This window comes from Cnephaeus nilssonii (assembly GCF_951640355.1).
Source record: "Cnephaeus nilssonii genome assembly, chromosome: 1".
NCBI classification, from domain to species: Eukaryota; Metazoa; Chordata; class Mammalia; order Chiroptera; family Vespertilionidae; genus Cnephaeus; species Cnephaeus nilssonii.
This window is the reverse complement of record NC_137072.1, coordinates 87074593-87095891: the sequence shown is the minus strand read 5'-3', so window position 1 is coordinate 87095891 and position 21299 is coordinate 87074593. Positions and strand designations below refer to the sequence as shown.

Sequence of the window (21299 nt, the reverse complement as noted above, 5' to 3'; positions counted from 1 at the left end):
GTTTTACGAAGTATCACACTTTAAAAAGATATTAGCTTGTAAGGACATGTAATAAATAAACTTCAAAATGCAATGGGTATTTAATTTTAAAGCGTGCCTTTAACATTTATGTAAAACGTTTTTGTACTGGTTCAATAGAAACTCATCTGGCCACTGGGTAAAGCTAGCAATAAAACTACTGGTCCGCAATGTGTTAAGGGCAGAAAGTCGGAACAAGGAGCCAATGACTCTAACTGACCACTGGGGCCACCCTCCAGACCTTCAGCGAGCGCCTGCTGTGTGTAAAGCCATGGGGACTTGGCCTATGTGTTGAGGAGGCAGAAATAAATAGACATAGATCAGCCCTCCATTCTCCCAGCCACAGCTTTCACGTTCTTTTGATTGTGGCCTATTGTGAGAGATACATTGAAATCATATGCGTGTATGTAGGCACTGGGTTGTTCTGTTTCGCCTTGCTAGTCTGTTTTGTTTTGTTTGTTTTTTTCATTAAAAAAAGTGATTACAGCCCAATGAATTGATATCTTTTGTTGTTGTTAATCCTCACCCAAGGATATTTTTTCCATTGATTTTTAGAGAGTAGAAGAGAGGGGGAGAGACACAGAGAGAGAAACATTGATGTGAGCGACACATCATTGGTTGCCTCCCCCATGTGCCCCAACCAGGGCCGGGGATCGAGCCTGCAACTGAAACAGAACCCGAGACCATTCAGTCCTCTGGCCGATGCTCTAACTACTGAGCCAAACTGGCTAGGGCCAATGAATTGATATCTTGATCCCTACTGTGCAGCGGATTAAGTTGTGCAGCTAGAAAACACTGGGAAAAGATACCCAACATGTATCGTTATAAAACAATGTGTAAATGGAGCCACAGAGGTGTGTGTGAAAGGTATGGAGCCCTGAAGAAGACATGTGTTAGGGGCCTGGAAGACCCTCTCCTACGTTCTTTCTGTTACCTGTCGTGGGGCACCTGCAGTTCACCTGTGGGAAAGTCTGCCGGCCCCATTTCCTAGCACATCTCTCACCAGCTTCTCAATGGCCCTCAGCCACACCATCGTCTACAGATACTGCCCCTGGGCAACGTGAACTAACGTCATCTGTGACACCAGCGGGGAGTCCAGGGACAGGGTAGCCCAGCTCTAGAGCTCCCTGAAGTTCCCTGAGCACAAGGATCCCGCAGGGACGCCTGCCTTTCATCTGGCTCTGTCTTTTTGCTTCTTTCAGGCTCAGCACCCATTCAGTGAGTCTTGAGTGGGGGATGGCGGCGGGGGGGGGGGGGGGGAGTAGGCCCTGGAGGAAAAGAGTGGGCCAGCAAGTGGCGAGAAAGCAATGGCTGTTGATACAGATATGTGACGTGAAGAGGCAGCTCAACGCCAAAACACAGATTTCTTCTCCTGGCAGAGGTTGGGTGGGGTGGAGCTGCGCACTGCCAGTGAGTGGTGGGGCCAAGTCCCAGGAGAGCAGACAGGGTGCCAGCAGATGCCCTGGGAGATGTCCCTCACACTGGCCGCCTCAATGGCCAGTGTAGGCATGGAATTAATTCATGAGCCGCACAGACACGGGAGAGGGAAAATATCTGTGCTAACGAGTCATCATGAAGAAAAGAATTAATGACGTATGAATATTTAACTTCCAAGAAAACGCCTGAAGCATCCTGGAGCCAAAGCATGTGGTGAGGAGCAGGGGCTTGGGAGTAAGACTGGCCGGGGCCAGATCCTGGCGTCCCATCTCCTGGGTGCTCTCCTGGAAAACACCTGAGGACAGAGAAGAGTACGAGTTCACGCCTCCTGCTTAAGCTTTCAGGGCTCAGTTTCCCCAGTGAGAAAGCAGGGGTACCGATAGAACCTACCTCCTAGGATCATTGTGAGGTTTATATACGAGAATGGCTGAGCCCAGGATACATGTTGAGCACAGGCTGGCTGCATAACGTTGGGCCGTAAGTGAGAAACAGTGGAAAGCAGGACCGGGGGGCTGGTAAGTAGCCACAGCCGCATGGGGTTCCGCCTGCCTCCTGCATCTCCTCTCCACTGGCCTCAACGCAGACAGTCACCCTCTCCTGAGGGCCTCACCTCCGCCTCAAAGAGGAAGCCACAGTTACTTTCTCAAAGCCCTATTGGCTATTCCTCTCTACGTTTGTCCCAATTTTCTTGAAACCCTGAACACACGGGCCAGAGATAACTTTCCTTGCCAAGCTCCATGGAACGGTGGGAAGAGCCAGCCACCGACTGAACACTGGGGAGGGAGGGCTCTTCGGCCAGCCCTCCGAGACTCTCCCACAGAGATGAGGCGCCCCTGGCAACAGAGAGCAGAGATCCAGCAGCTGGGGGCTGGGGGCTGGGGGCCGAGGGCCGGGATGGATCCTGACAGCTGCTGGGAGAACACACATTCTCTTCCCTTAAACCCATGACTTGGAAGCCTCCTGAGAGATGGGTCTTGGTGTGCAGGAGGGTTTCTTTATGACCTCAACTGGGGAGGCTTGAAGGGGAGGAGCACAGTGGTCTAGGGGGGCCCAGGAGGGTTCTGCCGTCCTCCTAAGCAAAGCCCACCCTGGGACCGTGACGTGTGTGACCGCGGGGAGAGCGGCAGAAACACTCCGCAGCACTTAAACAGGTGACTTCACAATGTGGCGTCTCATGGTTCACGAAACGGCGATGGAATCCACCAGCGGACGGTCCTCCTACCTGGGCCTGCAGCGCTGCGCAGTCCCTGAGCACATTAAGGCGCTGCAAAGCCCAGCAGCAAACGTTTTGCCTTGATTTGCTGTTTAACCCAGGGTTTCTCAAACATACTTGGTCACCGGCTCTTTTGCTAAGGAGCAAGTTCTTCTGTGGAACATCGCTGGGCAAAGAGCGAGTCAGGGCCTCCTCCCATGCTCACTGGCCTCTCTACAAACGAGAGACTCGCGTGGCGAGCAGGGTGCAGGCGGTCCGAGCTCCAGGTGTGCCCTTGGCCAGACCGTGCAGGCAGCCGCCTGCCTGGGAAAGGACACACAGCCCCCGGGGCCAGCCTCAGACCTCACTGACCAGGCCTGAAGGTCCACGCTGGTTACTGTAGTCTCTCTTCAGGGTGAGGGCCAAGCTCCTGAGGGAGGAGGAGGGTGTTCCAGCGGAGAAGGTCAGAGGCCATGTGTAGCCTGGAAGTTTCTGTATGAACCAGCCGTCATGAAGGGCCACCGAACAGCCCTGGGCTACCCTCAACACCGGAGCCTCAGAACAACTTTGGGAAGCTGATCTGTGCTGCATTATTTAAAACACACACACACACACACACACACACACACACACACACACACACACTTCACCAGCACTCATTGCAGCAGAAGTTGCTGATCATTGGGAACAGCAGGAAGGAGATCGGCACGTCCATTCCGGCCGTGAACTGTGCGGTTTAGAGTCTGACTGTCTGGCTTCTGTCCTCTGGCTTCGGGGTGGACCAGTTCTCCTGGCAGATGCATATATGAACTCTGTGTAGATTAATTCATGATTTCAAAGACGCTTTGAAGCTGGCAAAACATTCTGTTATTTCCAAGAGTTATTATAACTGAAATCCTGGCACAGACTGGGAGGTCAGCCTGTAATCTTATTTAGATCTTTTTAAATTCAGAAACTTTACAGTGGGTTAAAAATAGATCGCATCTGTGTACTTCTGCTCCTTTCATCCCCACTGCAAAGGCTGTGCAGTGATTTTTGACCTACCCTCGCTATTAGCCAGAGAAACCCTAGCACTTGTCAACTGGGAATGTGTGGGCCCAAACAAGTCATTTTTAAACGCAGATTGAAGCAGCCACTGTGGAAAGCAGTATGAAGTTACCTCAAAAAATTGAAAATGGAATTGCCTTATGACCCAGCTATTCCACTTCTGGGAATATGTCTGAAGAAATCGAAACACTAATTCGAAAGAATATATGCACCACTGTGTTCACTGCAACGTTATTTACAACAGCAGAGACTTGGAAGCAGCCCCAGACAGTCTGGCTCAGTGGATAGAGTGTTGGCCTGCGGACTGAAGGGTCCCAGGTTCGATTCTGGTCAAGGGCATGTACGCTGGTTTCAGGATCGATTCCTGGCTCTGATCAGGGCACGAGAAGGCAACCAATCCATGTGTCTTTCTCACATTGATGTTTTCCTCTCTCTTTCTCTTCCTTCCACTCTCTCTAAAAAATCAATGGAAAAATACCCTTGGGTGAGGATTAACAACAACAACAAAAACAAAAAACAAACAAATAAAAAAGATTTGGAAGCAGCCCAAGTGCCCATCAGTAGATGAGTAAATAAAAAAGCTATGGTACATTTATACAACGGAATACTACTCAGTCATAAAAAGAAGGAAGTCTTACCTTTTGTGACAGCATGGATGGACCTGGAGATTATTATGCTAGTGAAATAAGCCAGTCAGAGAAAGACAAATACCATATGATTTCACTTACATGTGGAATCTAACAAACAAAATAAACTGACAAAATGTAAACAGACTCATAGATACAGAGAACAGACTGACTGACAACTGTCAGAGGGGATGGGGGTTGAAGGATTGGGTGAAAAAGGTGAAAAAATGGGTTTTGGGGTGATGCTACCCATATGACTGAGCAAAGTTACTCATTATCCTGCATAATAAGTTCTAGAACTAATAACAGCAGACTGTCACCAGTTAAGAACAGCAGAAGGGTACATGGATTCGTGTGGCATGGAAATGTGGCCAGGCAGGAGAAACATTTTCAGCAGTGCTACCCTGCCCTGAAGGGCTGTGTCTTCACATATCGACTAGGAAAGATCCCAGTGCGTACATCAAAAGAAACCGGAGGAGGCTGGAAGGGCAGGCTGCTCTTAACCAAAAGTTAAGTGAAGATTGCACCTGGTTTCAGAAGAGTCAAAACACTGAACGGTATCTTATGTGGCACCTGGCGGGTGAAGGGGGTGCCAGCATTTTCATGCTGGCAAAGATAGCATTCCATTCAGGATGACCTCTCTGAGGCAGCGTTACCTTCATGAACATGCTAAATCCAGTCTTGAGGAGGTCGGTGAGGCCTGACGACATATGCTCAATATCAACAGGATCTGGCCTTTCGGGATCAAATATTTCCTCCACAACCTGCTTCAGCAACGGCTTGTAGGATGCCTGGAAGGATAAAATATTGCGCTGTGAGCAACAGGGTTTGTCTGGAGAGAGGATGGCTTTATCAGCACCCAAGGAAACAAAACAAGGTTATTTTGATACTGAGCCAAGGCTATGATTTTGTGTGTGAAAAGGCAATTATAACAACATTGGATTTTTTGGTAAATTTTCACCCCAGTACCTCAGCACTAATTGTTGTTTCTCATATTCCTTATAGAAGCAAATCTCTCATTCCTAGAACTATGATCACAGAATGGCTAGTTTTTCAATTAAGATTGAAAGTGATAATTTTATGTATGAAGTATACTGGAAAACAAAGCATTGTCATTTGGTATAGACATAAAGATGGTCTCCAGGTTTTCCTAAACATTGTTAGAACTATGCTCCTTCTGCTAGGAACTCAAATGTTTTCTTTCTTTCTTTTTTAAAATGTCTTTATTTATTTTAGTGAGAGGAAGGGAGCAGAGAAGAGAGATAGAAATGCTGATTGACTGCCTCCCGCATACTCCCTACCTGGGATCGAGCCCACAACCCAGACATGTGTCCTGACTGGGAATAAAACGGGTGACCTCTTGGTTCCTGGGTTGACGCTCACACCAGCTGAGCCACACCAGCGGGCGGAAAAAATGTTTTCGTACAATGTTTTGTTGTCGTCCAAGCCCAAGGCATTCCCTCCTTCCTCTACAGAGCTCAGCTCCAAGTAGGACTTGGACAGAGAAAGCAGCCAAGGTGCCAAAAAGGAATTCGACCAAGGTCAGGGCTGAAGAGAGGCAGGCCACGTGGTACTATAAACATTTCAGTAGAATTTAGTTGAACTTTTGATAAATAATGCTAAATGCTTTCCTTTTCTGTGACCTGAATAGCCTATCCACACTTAGTAATACTTGGAGGCAGCTCGTCTAACTGAGCATGCTCCCCACCTCTTTCCTTGGCTCTCCTTACTACCAAGCTCCTCCTCTCATCTCTTCCCATCAGTGGGATCACCTTCCTCCCAGTCCTGTGGCTGCCTCTGCTGCTCCAGTTCCACAGGGCACCCAGTGTGGGCATAAAGGATAAAGGGAGAAGGAATGACTTCCCTCAATGCATTCTCTCAATCTATTCTATCTCTACTGCGTCTGTCACAGGCTCAGAACAGCCAGGCTCCCACGGAGCACCGGTGAGACTGTTTCTCTCTTTGCATTGGCCCAAACTGTGAGCTGCCTTTAGCAAGTGTCCAGGATATTTGGTGCATTGACTTCATCTCTGGCTTCATCTTGCTTTTCTCACTGTCATTTATTTTTCACTCTTATTTTCCCTTTATTCCTATTTTCTTACCTAAAATATATTAAAAATAAAGCAGGGCATTTACTATCAAAATCATAAACAATCATTTAGCCAGAATGCAACCGGTGCATTTGTTAGGGATGAGATGCAGGGAAAAATAGCAACTGCTCAGTTGAGGGGTGTAGCCTTCTTATGTTTCTTGGCCAAGTAGACCATTGCATGCCCAGAGATCTCACAGGTTAATGCTTTTGAAAGTAAAGCACTGGGCAGGAACACCGATGAGACAGAAATTAACACACACACACACACACACACACACACACACACACACACACACGTCAACCTTCCTCATAATAAAGCTATATCCAGAGAAATTTAAAAAATTTACCATACACGCAAAAATCTATAGGTTTGAAAACACACTTTTGATGAGGCCATCATGAATTGAAACTCTCATATATGGCTGATGGAAGGGTACATTGCTACAATTAGTGTGGAGGGCCATTTGGCAATACCTATCAATATTACAATTGCATTTGACCTAGCTATTCCACTTGTAGGAATTTATCCTATAAATATGCTGATATATGTAAATGATGCTCATAAAGAGCTGTTTATTGTTTGTAATAGCAAAAGATTGGAAACAACTCAAGGGCCTATCATTAGGGAGCTGTTTAATAAAGGGATGCATCTACAGGAGGGGACGTTATGAAAGTGAAGAGGGAAGTCCTCTGTTGACCTGGCAAAAAGGAAGGTGCAGAATAAAATGTGGGTGAAAAGAGCAAGGTGAGAAACAGTGTACGATGGGCTGGACTTATGTGAAATGTGTCATGTGTGTATTTGTTGGAATACGGAAAAAATAAACTCTGATGTGATATACAGAGACTAACATGAGCAGTGATCATGGGACAGGGAACTGGAGAAGAGACAGACGTGGGAGGGAAACTTTTCAATGTATTGCTTTTTTAATTTTTATTTTTTCAATGTATTTCTTTATAAAAACACAGTTAAAACACCACTACAAACAGCAACAGGATTTTTTCACTTGTTGAAAATGAATAGCTTGTGCATGGAAGAGAATAGAGTAAAACACACCCAAGGTTCTGGGAGTGGGGGATATTATTTTCTTCTTTTTTCAAAATTTCCAGAATTAACAAGTATACTTCTAGAAGGACAATGTAATTCAATAAATACTTGCAATGATAAGAAAAATAAAGGTCATAGAATGACCTTTGAATTCTATAAAACTCTTCCTTGAGTAAACCGTCTTCAGAGTCCTATCATCATGGACATTTGATCTCTTAAACTTCAACACTCATCTCTTTAAACTGCTCCCAAGTTACATATTATGTAGAAGAGACATCTCAATTCTTTATCAAAACAACTAAGCACAGCCTGGCCGGTGTGGCTCAGTGATGAGCGTTGACCTATAAACCAAGAGGTCACAGTTCGATTCCAGGTCAGGGCACATGTCCGGGTTGTGGGCTTGATCCCCAGTGGGGCATGCAGGAGGCAGCTGATCAATGATTCTCTCTCATCATTGATGTTTCTATCTCTCTCTCCCTCTCCTTTCCTCTCTGAAATCAATAAAAGAATATTAAAAAACAACAACAACTAAGCACAGAACAATAAGTAACACTGTGCCTTTATTTATTTATTTATTTATTTATTTTTATTTTTATTTTTCATTTAACACTGTGCCTTTAATAAGCAAGATTTGGAAAAGACTCGCTCAGGTACAAAGTGGTACTTGTTTTGTGACTTAGCCCACACCTTTCTTCGATTTTCTAGTTAGGGTTTTAATAATGAGAACCTTTGGCTCCTGCCTCTCGGCCGCGTAGCTTGGATTGCTTTGTGCTCCGAATCCTGTCCCTGAAATCTGACTGGAATGGACCGCTTTGGCATTGGCTTCTCAGATGAGAAACCTCGGATGGTCCTGGAATTTTCTACTCAGCCAGAAGCTACCCACTTCTGAGAAAGGACCACCGAGAAGGTGGTGATCGGGGACAGGATGTCTTCCGCAGCGACCTGCTCAAAGTTTCCCTCGCACGCTAGAAAGGGCCGGAGGGGAGATGAGTCGTGTAGTTTGTCTCAACATTAACAGGGTTAACCATAGTAATTTAATTTTCCTAATCAAGCATTCCCTGCCAGTTCTCCTTTATTGGGGGGTGGGGAGAGGAGAGGAATTAAAGACACAGACATTTTCATCCTTCCCTGATCTTGCTGGTCATTTATCCCTTGCTTCCACCACATCCAGTGCGTGTTGGCAGTAGGGGTCGGTGCCCGCCACAATCACTCAGACACCAGGTTCCTCCACTCCTTCAGGCCCCGAGTCCCCACCGCAGCCCTTGCAGCTCATCATCAGACGAGGAAAGAGAGTATGCAGGGTTTCCAGAGAGATTTCAGGGGCTCTGCCCGAAAGTGATCTGTATCACCCCCACTATAATTCATTGGCCAGAATTAGTCACAAACCCACATTTCCCTGTAAGGGACTCTGGAATAGGTGGCCTCACTGTGCCGGGGGAAAAGAAGTGGAGTTCGGGGGTCCACATACATTGTCTCTGCTGCAGACATATTGTAAAGTCGGATTGAAACATGCACATAATTAATCCCTTAACAACTGACAAATTGCATGTTGTAGGCAAAGTACTATTAAACCTTTTTCCCTTCTGCATAAGAATTTGACCTTTGGTTAACTTTTTAGCTGTTTCCCTGGAAACCTGATAAGGGAAGAATGTCAAACTCTAGCCAGGCAAGATTGCTTAGGATAAAAGTGACCCCTACTTGGTTAACTGCATTAGACTGGGAGGACTATAAATACTGGATAGAAGGCCGGACCTTTGGGCTTCTCTGAGTCTGATGACTCTTGCACGACTGGCATAACTGGGCACGTGCCTTGGAGGGATGCTGGAAGCTACACTGTGCAGTTGTTCCAGAGAAACTGGCTCCTATGGGAGACCAGGGCTTTAAGGCAGGGAACTGCCCTCCTCCCCGCACCCCCCCTCTCCCCGGCCCCCAATGTGAGTCTAGTTCCCGCACTCCTGAGCTGTCACCTCGGGACCAAACTGAGTAGCCATGGTCACAGGGACTAACTACTCTAGGGAAGGAGAATGCCCGCTGCTTCCCAGTGGTGAGCTGTGTCCCTGCCTTGGACAGACTGGTGCCAAGGGGCGGCTATGACCACAGAGCCGACTTACCCGCCAGGCACACAACACACAGAGCCTGCGTAGAACCCGTGAGACTTTTGGGGACCCATGAAAATGCAGTAATTTCTTTTAAAATTAGAAGAAAAAAATTAACTTTTAGGTCAAAGAGAATGTTTTGATATATACTATTTATATACTTGTCTCTACACCAATACAATGGCATAATAAAATGTTTGGTATTTTTTATTTTTATAGAGGAAGGGGGCCACAAACTCAAAGCTGCTTAGGGCCATGAAAATCATATTACCCTGTATGACAGTGTCCTGAGGCTGCCTGAAGGTTTGTTAGAGCCCAAAGAGACCCCCGATGGGTATTACATATGAAATAATTACAGTTACAAAAAGTGATCTTACACCAGAAACTCTTTTTTTTTTTTTTGAAGTTAACTGGTTTATTCAAGGTCACGAAGCTGGTGAACGGTGAAGTCAGGATTTGAACCCAGGCAGGTGGCTTCTGAGTGTTCCTTCTGAAAACCAAACTGCCTGACGAGAAACTCTTTTTCTTTAAATGGCCAGTATCTCTTCTAGAACAAACTGCACTTTTAAAAATGCCATATTTAATTAAATTAGGAAAAATAAAATATTTATGTCTATGTGCATGGTTATTCTTTTGTGGCAGAGATAATGTGTGATTAGGTCTAGAAGACTTGTATTGACCTGATTCTTGCTCTCGAAGAAAAGTATTGACATAGCAGGAGTTTCTGCCAGTATGCACGTCAGAGATAATTTTGAGAAACTAGCTTAACTCCAATATCTTCTTGAATTTGGTGCACATTAAAGATGGCCCAGGATTAGTGTCCAAGAAAACCTGAGTTGTTGCCACAGCCACATCCCATGGGTCAGGGCTGCCGACCTCGCTTTGCCGGTTGGTGATGGTGCAGTGAGGGACCGAGTCCTGCTCCTGATGATGCTTCTGCCTTTTCTGCCAAATTGACTCTCAACAGCCAACGCCTCGGGAAAACGTGTAGACGTGTAGAGACAATATTCATTCTGTTTCAATCCCAGACTGTTCAAAAACATCAGTTCAAATCTGCTCATGGCTTTGACTATTCCATGGGTTATTTATTTTTAGCTATACTAAGATATTTTCTCCTTTCATCTTCTTAAAGAAAATGGTTTGCTCATCCATCCATCCATCCATCCGTCCGTCCATCCATCCATCCATCCATCCATCCATCCATCCGTCCGTCCATCCATCCATCCATCCTTCCATTCATCCATCCTTCAAAGTAGAAGCAGATTATGCACTTACAATTTTGTTGAGTGCAGTCCCTTCCATTTCAATGTGGGGACCCCGAAGCCCAGAACTAGTACTAGGGTGCACGACTTCACAGAGGCATTTAGAAGCGGTGAAGGACGGCCGCTTTCCCAGACCCCAGTTTAGTCCTGGCTCAAGCTGCTTCTTTCAGAAAGGACACTAGCAGGTCTGGGTTCGGGGGGCAGAGTCAGGAGGAAGAACAGAGGGCAGCCCTTGGCAAAGAGCACCTGGTGGCCAGGGCAGGGGTGTGACGGAGACGGGCCGACAGACTGCGCAGAGAGCCACGTTTCACCAGGCACAGGATGGAACAGGCCTCCCCGGGCACGGCTGCTTCGCAATGCCCTTGTTCAACATGCCAGAGGCACAGAAGACGGCACGCATCTGTGGAAAGTTTTCTCCGACACAGCACAGCACTGCGAAACCTCTGCCAAAGCAAGTCGTGCGAGAGCCACATGGCACTTCTTTCCGAAAGGGCTCGCCAGCTCCTGGCCCTGAGACATGCCTAATACCCTCCTGCCGCCGCTGCTGAGGAGCTCAGCCCATCGAGCACTGGCACTGGGGAGGAGGTGGGACCTCCCGTTAAACTGGAACAGTTGAAACGAAACGCATAAGACTCGCTGCACCAGCAAAACTGGGGCTTAGGTTTCTAGTCAATGGTGTCTGCGAACAAACAGGACCTTTCCAGTCACACTGGCGTCAGCAATGAACCCCTACCTCGCACAGCTGCCAACAGGACAGTCGGCTTGAGGGTCACACTTTCTGTGTAGCCCATCTCCTTAGCAAAGGAAAAGACGAAACGCTACAAAAGAGGACAAAGAGAAGGCCTATTTTGTCCTTTACAGCAAATGCTCACATAGTGCGGTCTATGTGTCGGCTCCTGTCCCGAGAGCTTTATGTGAATGAACTCACCTAATCCTTAGGGCATCTGTATAGGGAGCGACTGTTATTAGCTCCTTCCTGCAGAGGAGGAGCCGGGCACAGAGAGGGGAAGCAATTTGCCTAAGGTAACAGAGCTAGTAGGGGGCAAAGGTGGGCTATGGATCCAAAAGCTCAGGGCCTCAGGCTGTTCTGTTAACCTCTGTGCTAACCTCCCTCTCACTAACCATGGAGAACATAAGAGATACCATCCATGCTGGATAAGACCCCCCGTCCAGGATCCACCCACCCACTGGCCCACTGGGTGGCAAGCATTGAGCGCGGCTCTGCCTCCAGCTTTGGTGGTGTGCTCCTCCAGTCAGGCGCTTCCACGGCAGCCTCTGGGTCCCCTCACCCCCGCTCCTGACTGCGCCAGAGGAGGGCCAGGTCTGTGTTGAAGTTCAGGACTCGTTTCTGGAAGCCCAGAGATTTTATATGTACTTAAGTCTTTGTATGAAATCAGTCTCCTTAAAACAAGGAGAGGGATGTCTGCTTTCTGTATCTGAGCTGTGACGGACACTTTTCCCTAAAGGGCTAAAGGAAAACGTTAAACCAGAGGTGCCTCTGGTGTAAACAAAAGACACAGGAGTGTCTCTGAGAGGCAGCTCGTGCAGGCTGCACTGGGAGGGAGGGGCTGGCAGGGGCCCGGAGATCCAGGGAGAGCCCAGATCTGCAGTGCTGCTCAGAGCTGGACCGGAACCCAGGGCCGGACCAGGCCTAGAGCTCTCCCAGGTGTTCTGGGGATGCCTGGACATCTCAACCGGCTAGACAGAAAGCACACATTTTTCCTGGAGCCACAGGATTGAGGACCAGACTGGGAGGAGAAATGGACAGAAAGTTGCTCGGCCAAGACCTGTCTTTAAAACTAGACACAACTGGACTCTGATTCTGGTCTGAACATTTGTCCTTTTCTAATTACACGCACTTTGTGTCCCGTCAAATCTTCTGATATGTAATAAAGACATGTGCATTGCATACAAGATGCACCCAACAAATACTTATTAAGCATCTCTTATGTGCAAGATACCACTCTAGTCACTAAGGGTATGGCAGTGAACAAACCAGATCAAAATCTGTCTGTGAGTTAAAGCTTCTTTAAATCTGAAAAATATTAAAAAACCAAAATAGTAAAATTTACCCATAATCCCATCCAAATAGTTTTCTCTAGATATGCAAATACAGAGTAAGAAGTCACAGGCCCTCCTTGTCCATCCAACCCTTCCCATCCCTCACAAAGTATCCATTACAAATTTTTCCAAAAAATTTAAAGACTGACTAAATATACATACCCATATACTTTTTATCATTATATTTTTTAACCAAAATAGAATGATGCTTTATGGAATGATCTACAACATGTATTTTTTTTTTTTCACCTAATAGATCATGCACCTCTGTTTTAGTTAGAATTTTCTGAGAAGCAGAGCCTGAGACATGGGTTCAAATATAGTCTCTGCTCAGGACACTTAGATCCACCCCATTCATTTTCATGGTTGCACAGCACTCCACTGTCTGTATATCATTATTTATTTAATCCCCTTGGGGTACACACACACACACTGCCCCCCGCCCTTTGTCCCCATGTTTCATTCACCGGGGAAAACCCATTTTCCAGGGCTCTGAGGTCTGGAGAAATGAGAGTGTTGGCAGCAGGGAGATGAAGTCTAGGAAGCTTATCATTGTCCTTACCATGCCCCAGATTTATAGCGAATGCATAATTATGTGAAATTGGCTAAATCAGTCACCATGATGATCATAACAGTGAAAAGACCTCATTAATTTAGTGGTTTGTTTTCCCCTTTGACAACTCTAGTATCTACTCACATCTTGACATTCTTTGGTCTAAATTTCATCAGTTCTATCATGTCTTGTGGAACTAGTCTATACCACAGTATTTAAGATTGCTATTTTTAAAAAAATATTTTTATTGATTTAAGAGAGGAAGGAACAGGGAGAGAGAAATAGAAACATCCATGATGAGAGAGAATCATGGACTGGATGCCTCCTGCAAGTCCCCAACTGGGGATCAAGCCCACAACCTGGGCATGTGCACTTGACCAGAATCAAACCTGGGACCTTTCAGTTCACAGGCCAATGCTCTATTCACTGAGCCAAACCGGCTAGGGCAAGATTGCTATTTTGTAATAGCAAAATGGCATATAATTAATTATCTGAGTGACTGCACCTGTATTTGTGGAAGAGATGTTTTAGATCACTGAATGAAGGATGGGAACTTGTGTTTCTAAGTTGAGTGCCAGTTCCTAAGGTCTTTTATACCTTGATGGGTGATTTCAGATGCCCATCAGCACCATCAATCAATATTTCTATAGCCTCCATGAGAACCACAGTACAGTAAGGGAGGAGACTTTGCATTGGCAGCGAAGTCCTGGCATCTGGCCCTGGTCACCTGTGTGCCTGTGGCAGGTCCCTCGGCCTTCCTAGATCTGGATAATGGTATGTCTCTGGCTTACTTGTCGTGAGAATGAAAGGAAACATGGAAGGCAGGCGTGCTCTTTCAGTATCAGCTGCTCTATGAACGTATGGGGGGAAGAGTGTGGGCTTTGCTAGGCTGCAGTGGGTCACCTTTGCTCTCGTGTGCATGCCTGCCTTAAAGCCAGCATCCTGCAGTTGTCAGTCTTCACTAACAAAACATTTCCCTCTTAGCAAATAGCGTGGGTTTCAGTGAAGATTTCATGGGAGATGGAGGAGAAGGCTCCTTCACACGCACAAGCAAAGCTCAATGACCTGTCCCACCAGAGACACCTGCTCTTCCTTGAAAGCTCATTGTGGCGACCAGGAGCCTGGCTTCGGTCTCCTTCCTCATCCAACAGAGACTGCCCCGCCCCCCGGGCTCCTGTCTTCCTTCACTCCTGAAGCCTCCCTTTGGCTTTCTATGGCTCCTCCCTGCTGGGTTTTTAGAGAGCAATTACTCCTTTATTCATGGATTCCTTACATCTTCCTACTCACAGTCAAACACTCCCCCTCCTCCTTAGAGAGCAGTGAGGGTCTTTCAAGTAACAAATGCTTTTGCTATCACCAACGTTTTTTTTCATTGCCATAATACTATTAGATAATTTTATTATTCTAATTGTTCAGAATGTTATGGACTGCTTAGATCCAGAAACTTGGGAACCACCAAAGGCCATCACCTCATGTGGCATCTGTAGAAACTGGGGACAAGGAAGGGAAGGGACTTGCCTAAGGTTACAGATGAAGGTTGCGACAGCCATAGTTATAAAGTGATGACTGTCCCAAACCAGCGCTCACGTCACTACATCAAGCCTGCTGTACCAATGCATCGGGATGCTTTTTTTTTTTTTAAAGGACATCAGGCCTAACATAGCCTGTATATTTATTTTTTTAAATGTTTTATTAATTTTAGCGGGAGATAGAAACATCAATGATGAGAAAGAATCATTGATCGGCTGCCTCCTGCATGCCCCCTACTGGGGACTGAGCCCACAACCCTGGCATGTGCCCTGACCGGGAACTGAACCATGACCTCCTGGTTCATAGGTCGGTGCTCAACCATGGAGCCACACCTGCTGGGCTTGGAATGCATTTAGATTCAGGGGAACCCAGAACTCTGAGCGGGAAAGGGACTTGGAGTTCATCTAGAACAGATCCCTCATTTTAGAGAGGTTAACGTGGAAATTTTTCTTATACGCTTTGAATCCTAAAAATGCCACACAGATGAAATGGTTCCTTTATAACGTATGTACTAGTACTTGCCTGGTGGGTATGGTTTCCAGGAACATACACAGACTTGAACTGCTTCATGAGACTCCGAGCTCCGGCAATGTCCCGGAGCGATGTGAAGAGGGCATCCACGGCGGTTTTGGATTGGTGGAATGTCAGGTTAACTGAAGAGTCGCAGCCTGAAACAACGCAGAGGCATTTTCTTGGGTGAACAGATATTTAAATTAAGTTTTAGTCAATGCAGCTTGAGCTCGATGTAACACAATTGGTATGTTTTTTAAACCCTATTTCCCCCCAGCGGTTCACTCACTGGGCCGCTTCAATCACCCACGAGCAATGAAACGTTGAATATAAATGCCTTTGACAGAAGCAGAACTCAGAAGTGCCTGGGACCGCAGCCGTTGGCTTCAATCCCCAGACTGCAGACGTTTCACAGAGAGAAAGCTCCCCAGGGTCTACCGTCCTCAGAACACAGTCTGGGAAAACTGGAGGAGACACGGGAAAATACAAGAGTGCTGTGATGAACCTCTCTCGCTTGAACGCCACCAACAGTTTCCATGAAACAGGACAGCAAGACTGAGAAAGATGACAGAGTTCTCCGAGAACAGAGCATGCTGGGATGGGCATCTTTCTCCCGTGCTAACAAAACAGATGGCGTATTTCAAAAGGCAGCCATTCAAAGTCAATACAACTCAAAGGGGGCCTAATAAGAAGACCCCTCTCAGCGACAATTCTATTTCTTTTAGAAACGTATAATAGATGAATGCATTCTCTATCTTGTTAGAAGCTCATGCAGAGGAGGATGATTGTGGGTAAGTCAGAAGTTAAAAAAAAAAAATAGAGAAAGATTCGAGGTGGGCATGTTTGACTCTCTTCAATACCGCGTTAATGCATTAATCCTCACATCACTCATATGAGATTGGAGCTATTATCTCCCCCAGTGTAGGGATGAGGACTAAGTAGCATTCCTGTCAGCAGGTACTGCCAATGCTCTGCTGTGCCTGCTCAGTCACGCTGAACGTCGCCTGTAGGCTTGGGGACCTTTTCCCATGTACCCTGACTGCTTCTTACCTCAAGTAGCTGATCTCTCTCTCTCTCTCTCTCTCTCTCTCTCTCTCTCTCTCTCTCTCTCTGTGTGTGTGTCTCTTCCCCTTTCTCTTTGTTTCTGTGTCTCTCGAAGGCTTTCTCCAATTGTGGGAGCATGTTTGGCCTCTGTGTGGAGCAGGCAGGGGAGTCAGCACTCACAGGAACAGCCCAGCCTGCTCATCCCGTGGGAGAGCGATTCTGAACTGTGGTCTCCACAGCTTTCCCAGGGGGTCCCAGCAGGACCGAGTCTTAGTTGCCCACAACTGTCACTCACTCAGTAAGGCCCCCTTTTGGCTTTCCCTCCTTCCCTGTCTCACTTCCCTACTCCCCGACTGCTTCCTGGGATACTTTTCCAAATGCAGTACTTGCACCCAACCCTGTCTCAGGGCCCCAGAGCTTCTGCAGCCACGTGAACACAGCAGCCTGGATCCAAAGCCTGAATTCCTGGGTTCTTTTGGGGGAACAATTTTATTAAGATAGTACTCACATACAATACTATTAACCTGTTTAAATTTTACAACTCAACAGCTTTAAGTATATTCACATTGTTGTATAGATGTACAATCATCATCATCACAATCACTATTAGAACATTTTTATCACTCCAATAAGAAACTCCATGTCCATTAACTGTCATTCCCCATTTCCCTGTAACCCCCCCTCCCCACGACCCTTCCCCCATCCATGCTTTCTCTCTCCATGGATTTACCTACTTCGGACATTTCATATACATGGACGCATAAGACATGATCTTCTGTGATGGCTTCTTTCACCTAGCATAGCATTTTCGGGGTTCATCCTAGTTGTAGCATTTATTGGTATTTCATTGTGTTTCTTATTGCTAATATTCATTGTATGGATATACCACATTTTACATATCCAGTCATCAGGTGATGGACATTTGGGTTATTTTTCACATTTTGGCTATTATGGATATGCTAGTTTTATTTTTGAGTGGACATACATTTTCAATTCTATTGGGCGTGTATCTAGTAGAAGAATTGCTGAATCATATAGAAGCTCGGTGTGTAGCCTTTGGCGGAACTGCCAGAGTGCTTCCCGAAGTGTCTGCACCACTTTATATTCCCCCAGCAGGCAAGGGAGTTCTGATTTCCCCGAATCCTCAACAATGCTCATTATCTGTCTTCAGGATTGTAGCTATCCCAATGGGTGTGCACTGAGGAGACACTGGTTGATTTTGATAAAGAGAGAAATCATTTTTAGGGAGTACAGCTAGATCCAAACAAGCTTAAACTAGAAAGGAGTGCTTGTAAAGTACATAGGAGCATCCGCAGGAACCCAGCGGCAGCGGACTCAGGGAGGTGGATGTGAGTAGCTGAGCCCCTCCTTGTAATTACTGTGGACCACTGTACATAACTCTTACAGGGTGGGCATAATTAGGAACTGTTTTTACTCACATTTCTGACACCAAATGTATGTTTGTTCATCCACACCAACCGATTCTCTAACTCTTCAGACACCAACTGAGTGCCCTACAATTCCGTTCAGTTCTGACACTGACCCTGAGAGGTCAGTGCAGACACCTCAGTTTAAGGGCTCAGTCCCACAAGGCCTGGAAATTGTGGATTATACACGGAAATTAAGCAAAGGCTACATGATTGCAAAGAGTTAGGTCACCTGTGGTGTAAGCTGTTGGACAAAAATGTTCAGAGATTACTGGTAATGAACAAAATGAAACCAACAGAAAAAATAAGACTGCCAAAGAAATTGTTGAAAGGAAAATAAAAAGTCCTAAATTTGCCGATAAAGTAAAACTTTCCTGAAAAACAGTCAATTACCAACTGTAAGAGGGCAACTTCTGCCCAAGCCATCAACCCTTTCCAGCATGCCTGGCATCCTTAAAGCAAGGGGTGCGCGCGCGCGCGCGCGCGTGCGCGCGCACGCGCGCGGTTTAGAAATGTGGATCAGAGCGGACAATGGCTTGTGCAAGATCACATCCCTATCCCTTGCAAAGTCAGAGTTCAAAATGTCCCTTTGATCACAGACGTGAGCTCCTCCATGTACACTGCCTCCCCCATTTAGAATCTCCTCTGTGAATGCAGCTGATTCCACATTCATGCTGTGGTTAATAGCAAAGAGATGATGTGGACGATGGAAGGGGATGAGTCTTTTCTATGAAAATAGTGGTCATTATAATCCCTTACGTTAGGCACTATTCTAAGGAGTTTATACCTACTAGTTCATCTAGTCTCCTCAGAAACCCAGCAAGTTAGGAACTATTATTCCCATTTTGTGGATGGGGAAACTGAGCCAAAGAGAAGTTAAATAACACAGAGTCACTCAACTACTAGGTAGAAAAGCTAAGATTCAAACCCTCGCAGTCTACCTCGAGTTGGTCCTGTTAACCAACTGCTTTCTTTCAGCGGTGCTAAGACCACATATATAAAAGATCAATAAAACACTTAATTCACTCTAAAGATGGAAGAAATGCTTTTCAAAACAGAGTGAGTGCCTTCCTTCTAGGGAAGACCTGGGCCTGTCCCTGGTGGTAGACGCTCACCATGGGGTTTGCAGCTGGACCCACACAAGGTGTGAGGTGCCCCGGGCCTGGCTGCACACTCGCCTTTGGATCTCTGCTCCCAAAGGTGCTGGACTCATTACTTCTAATAAGCCCCTGACAGCCGGTCCCGTTAAAGCAGCTTATGAGATAACAGTGTTTGGTAAGAGGGCTCTAAGTGTACAACGCCAGTCAATTCTCACTTAATCCACTGGTTACACAGAGAATAAACCAGAAGCTGACCCTAGACTTCAGCCAGGCATGAACTGTGTGCTTCAGGTGCCTATTTCTTGATAAGGGAGGCCCCCCAATCCCTAGGGCACCCCTGTGTTCTTCTAAAATAGGGATGACTCATGCCCCTGCGATTTCTTTCTCTGCAGGGATCGGGGATCCCCTGGGTAGGGGTCCAGTTACTCCTCAGAGCAACAAAACTGGGCTCCTGTGTCGGTGCCTGCCCTTCTCCCTCCCCTCTCACCCGTCTCCACTTACTGAGGTCCCTTCGCTTCGGCGGAGTGAGAACAGTGGTTTCCATGGTTTTGTGCACTGCAGGGACCCACACTCTCAGCAACAATGAAGCTAAGACGGAGAGAAGGCTGAACCGCTAAATGATCCTCCTGGGATGGCTGAAATGAAGCTGGGCTTCTTACTCATCTGGTTCCACACGTTTGGTTGTATTCCTTAGGTAGCAAGGAAAATAAAGCATCTCATCTCAGGAGGCTGCTGGGTCCTGGGCCTTTGTCTGGATTGGAGCTGAAGTAGTCATCATCGAAGGCCTTCCAACACACATACACATGCGCGCGTGCACACACACACACATGCAAATACACACACGTACATGCATGCACACGCACATACATGCACACAAAGTACACACACAGCGCGCACCAAGGGGCAGGACAAACGTAAAGCATGCCACTTCTATGGCTGACTAAGCTGAGGGCATGACTAAAATAGGATTTGAAATGTGTTCTCCTCATAGCTCGGAAGGTCCCTCCCATCTGACTGATAAGCACTAGGACCCAAAAATGTTTGAGCCTGGTCAAGAGGTCCTTTTGTCATCTGGACCCAAGTTACCCAAGGCTGGCCTCCTCATCCGTGGGCTGGCCCGAGGTTGAAGACGCCAGGCCCATTTTCCAGTTTGCATCCTGCCTTCCTGCCTCTCAGGAACCCCCTGGTGGCAGGGCCCCACCTCCAGGGGCAGTGAGAGAAAAGGTCAGCCTGGGAGTGGGACTCGGCCAGAAAGGGCAGAGCACCAGGAGGTCATGACCTCCCTCATCCATCCAGCTGTCTGACATCGCCTTTTCTCTCTTTTCAAACCATTGTTTCAAAGACGGCGTCTTTTCTCATGGTTCTCCATAAATTCTTGGTAAATAAAAAAACACACACAAGCAAAATAAAAAACCAAATAAGCCCCAGCAAGTGTCGTCCCCTCTGAGAGCCTGTAGGGAGGTTGACTGCATAAACCACTCCTGAGTAGGCAGTGCTGGTCAGTGGTAAGTAAAGCTACAAATAGAAGCCCTCTTTGTCAAACATGCTTGGGCCATTTAAAGATGGGGATCATGAACATCAATCCTCACACACATATATGTGTAGAAATAAAACGTTTTATTTAAAATTAAAACATAAATGTCCATTTTTTTCACTAATCTTTTGAGGAAAGGCCAAGGTCTTTTCTTTGAGTATTGTTTGTTGATAAGAGTTCTGTCTTTTTTAAAAAAACAAAACCATTATGTACCATGTAGAATTTCAAATGTCAGTTCATTGAAAGCGGACAAGATGTTAAAGACACCTGCAGCACAATCTGAGAGTAGAATTATTTTAGATGTAACATGTTTTTTTCCTACAACCTTTTACAATCGCCTTCTCACACCTCATTCAAAAGCACTTTTAAAATGCTTTACTGAGTCTTCCAAAAGCTTTCAATTTGGTTTTCACTGAAACAGTTTTCTTTTTGAATCCATATTTAATCAGTGTGTAAGAACATTTAATTATGGTTTAAACTTAATAACAAGTATAACTGTCATACACTGGTTTGGAAACAAACCCAAAAGTCTTGGGAATCATACAACTCAGCCCGAGAGGGCACATGTGCCCGGGCACATGGAGGCTGCCCTCGAGCCATGAGGGCTCAGAGTTTCTGTGTTAGTCATTTTGCTTCATAGAGGGATTGTGCCTGGCCAGTATGGCTCAGTGGTTGAGCAGGGACCTATGAACCAGGAGGTCACAGTTCGATTTCTGGTCAGGGCT

The 21299-nt window shown here is 46.3% G+C and overlaps 1 protein-coding gene across 1 annotated transcript in view; it reads right to left on the bottom strand.

Moving 5' to 3' along the window:
- SCFD2 (sec1 family domain containing 2) overlaps nucleotides 1-21299 on the bottom strand; it is a 330221-nt gene that overhangs the window by 20733 nt on the left and 288189 nt on the right. Inside the window, exons 6-7 of the mRNA XM_079772424.1 lie at nucleotides 15482-15627; nucleotides 4977-5111 (exon numbers count right to left, since the gene is read on the bottom strand). Coding sequence (XP_079628550.1) covers nucleotides 4977-5111; nucleotides 15482-15627 — 281 coding nt within the window. The remainder of the gene's footprint in view (nucleotides 1-4976; nucleotides 5112-15481; nucleotides 15628-21299) is intronic.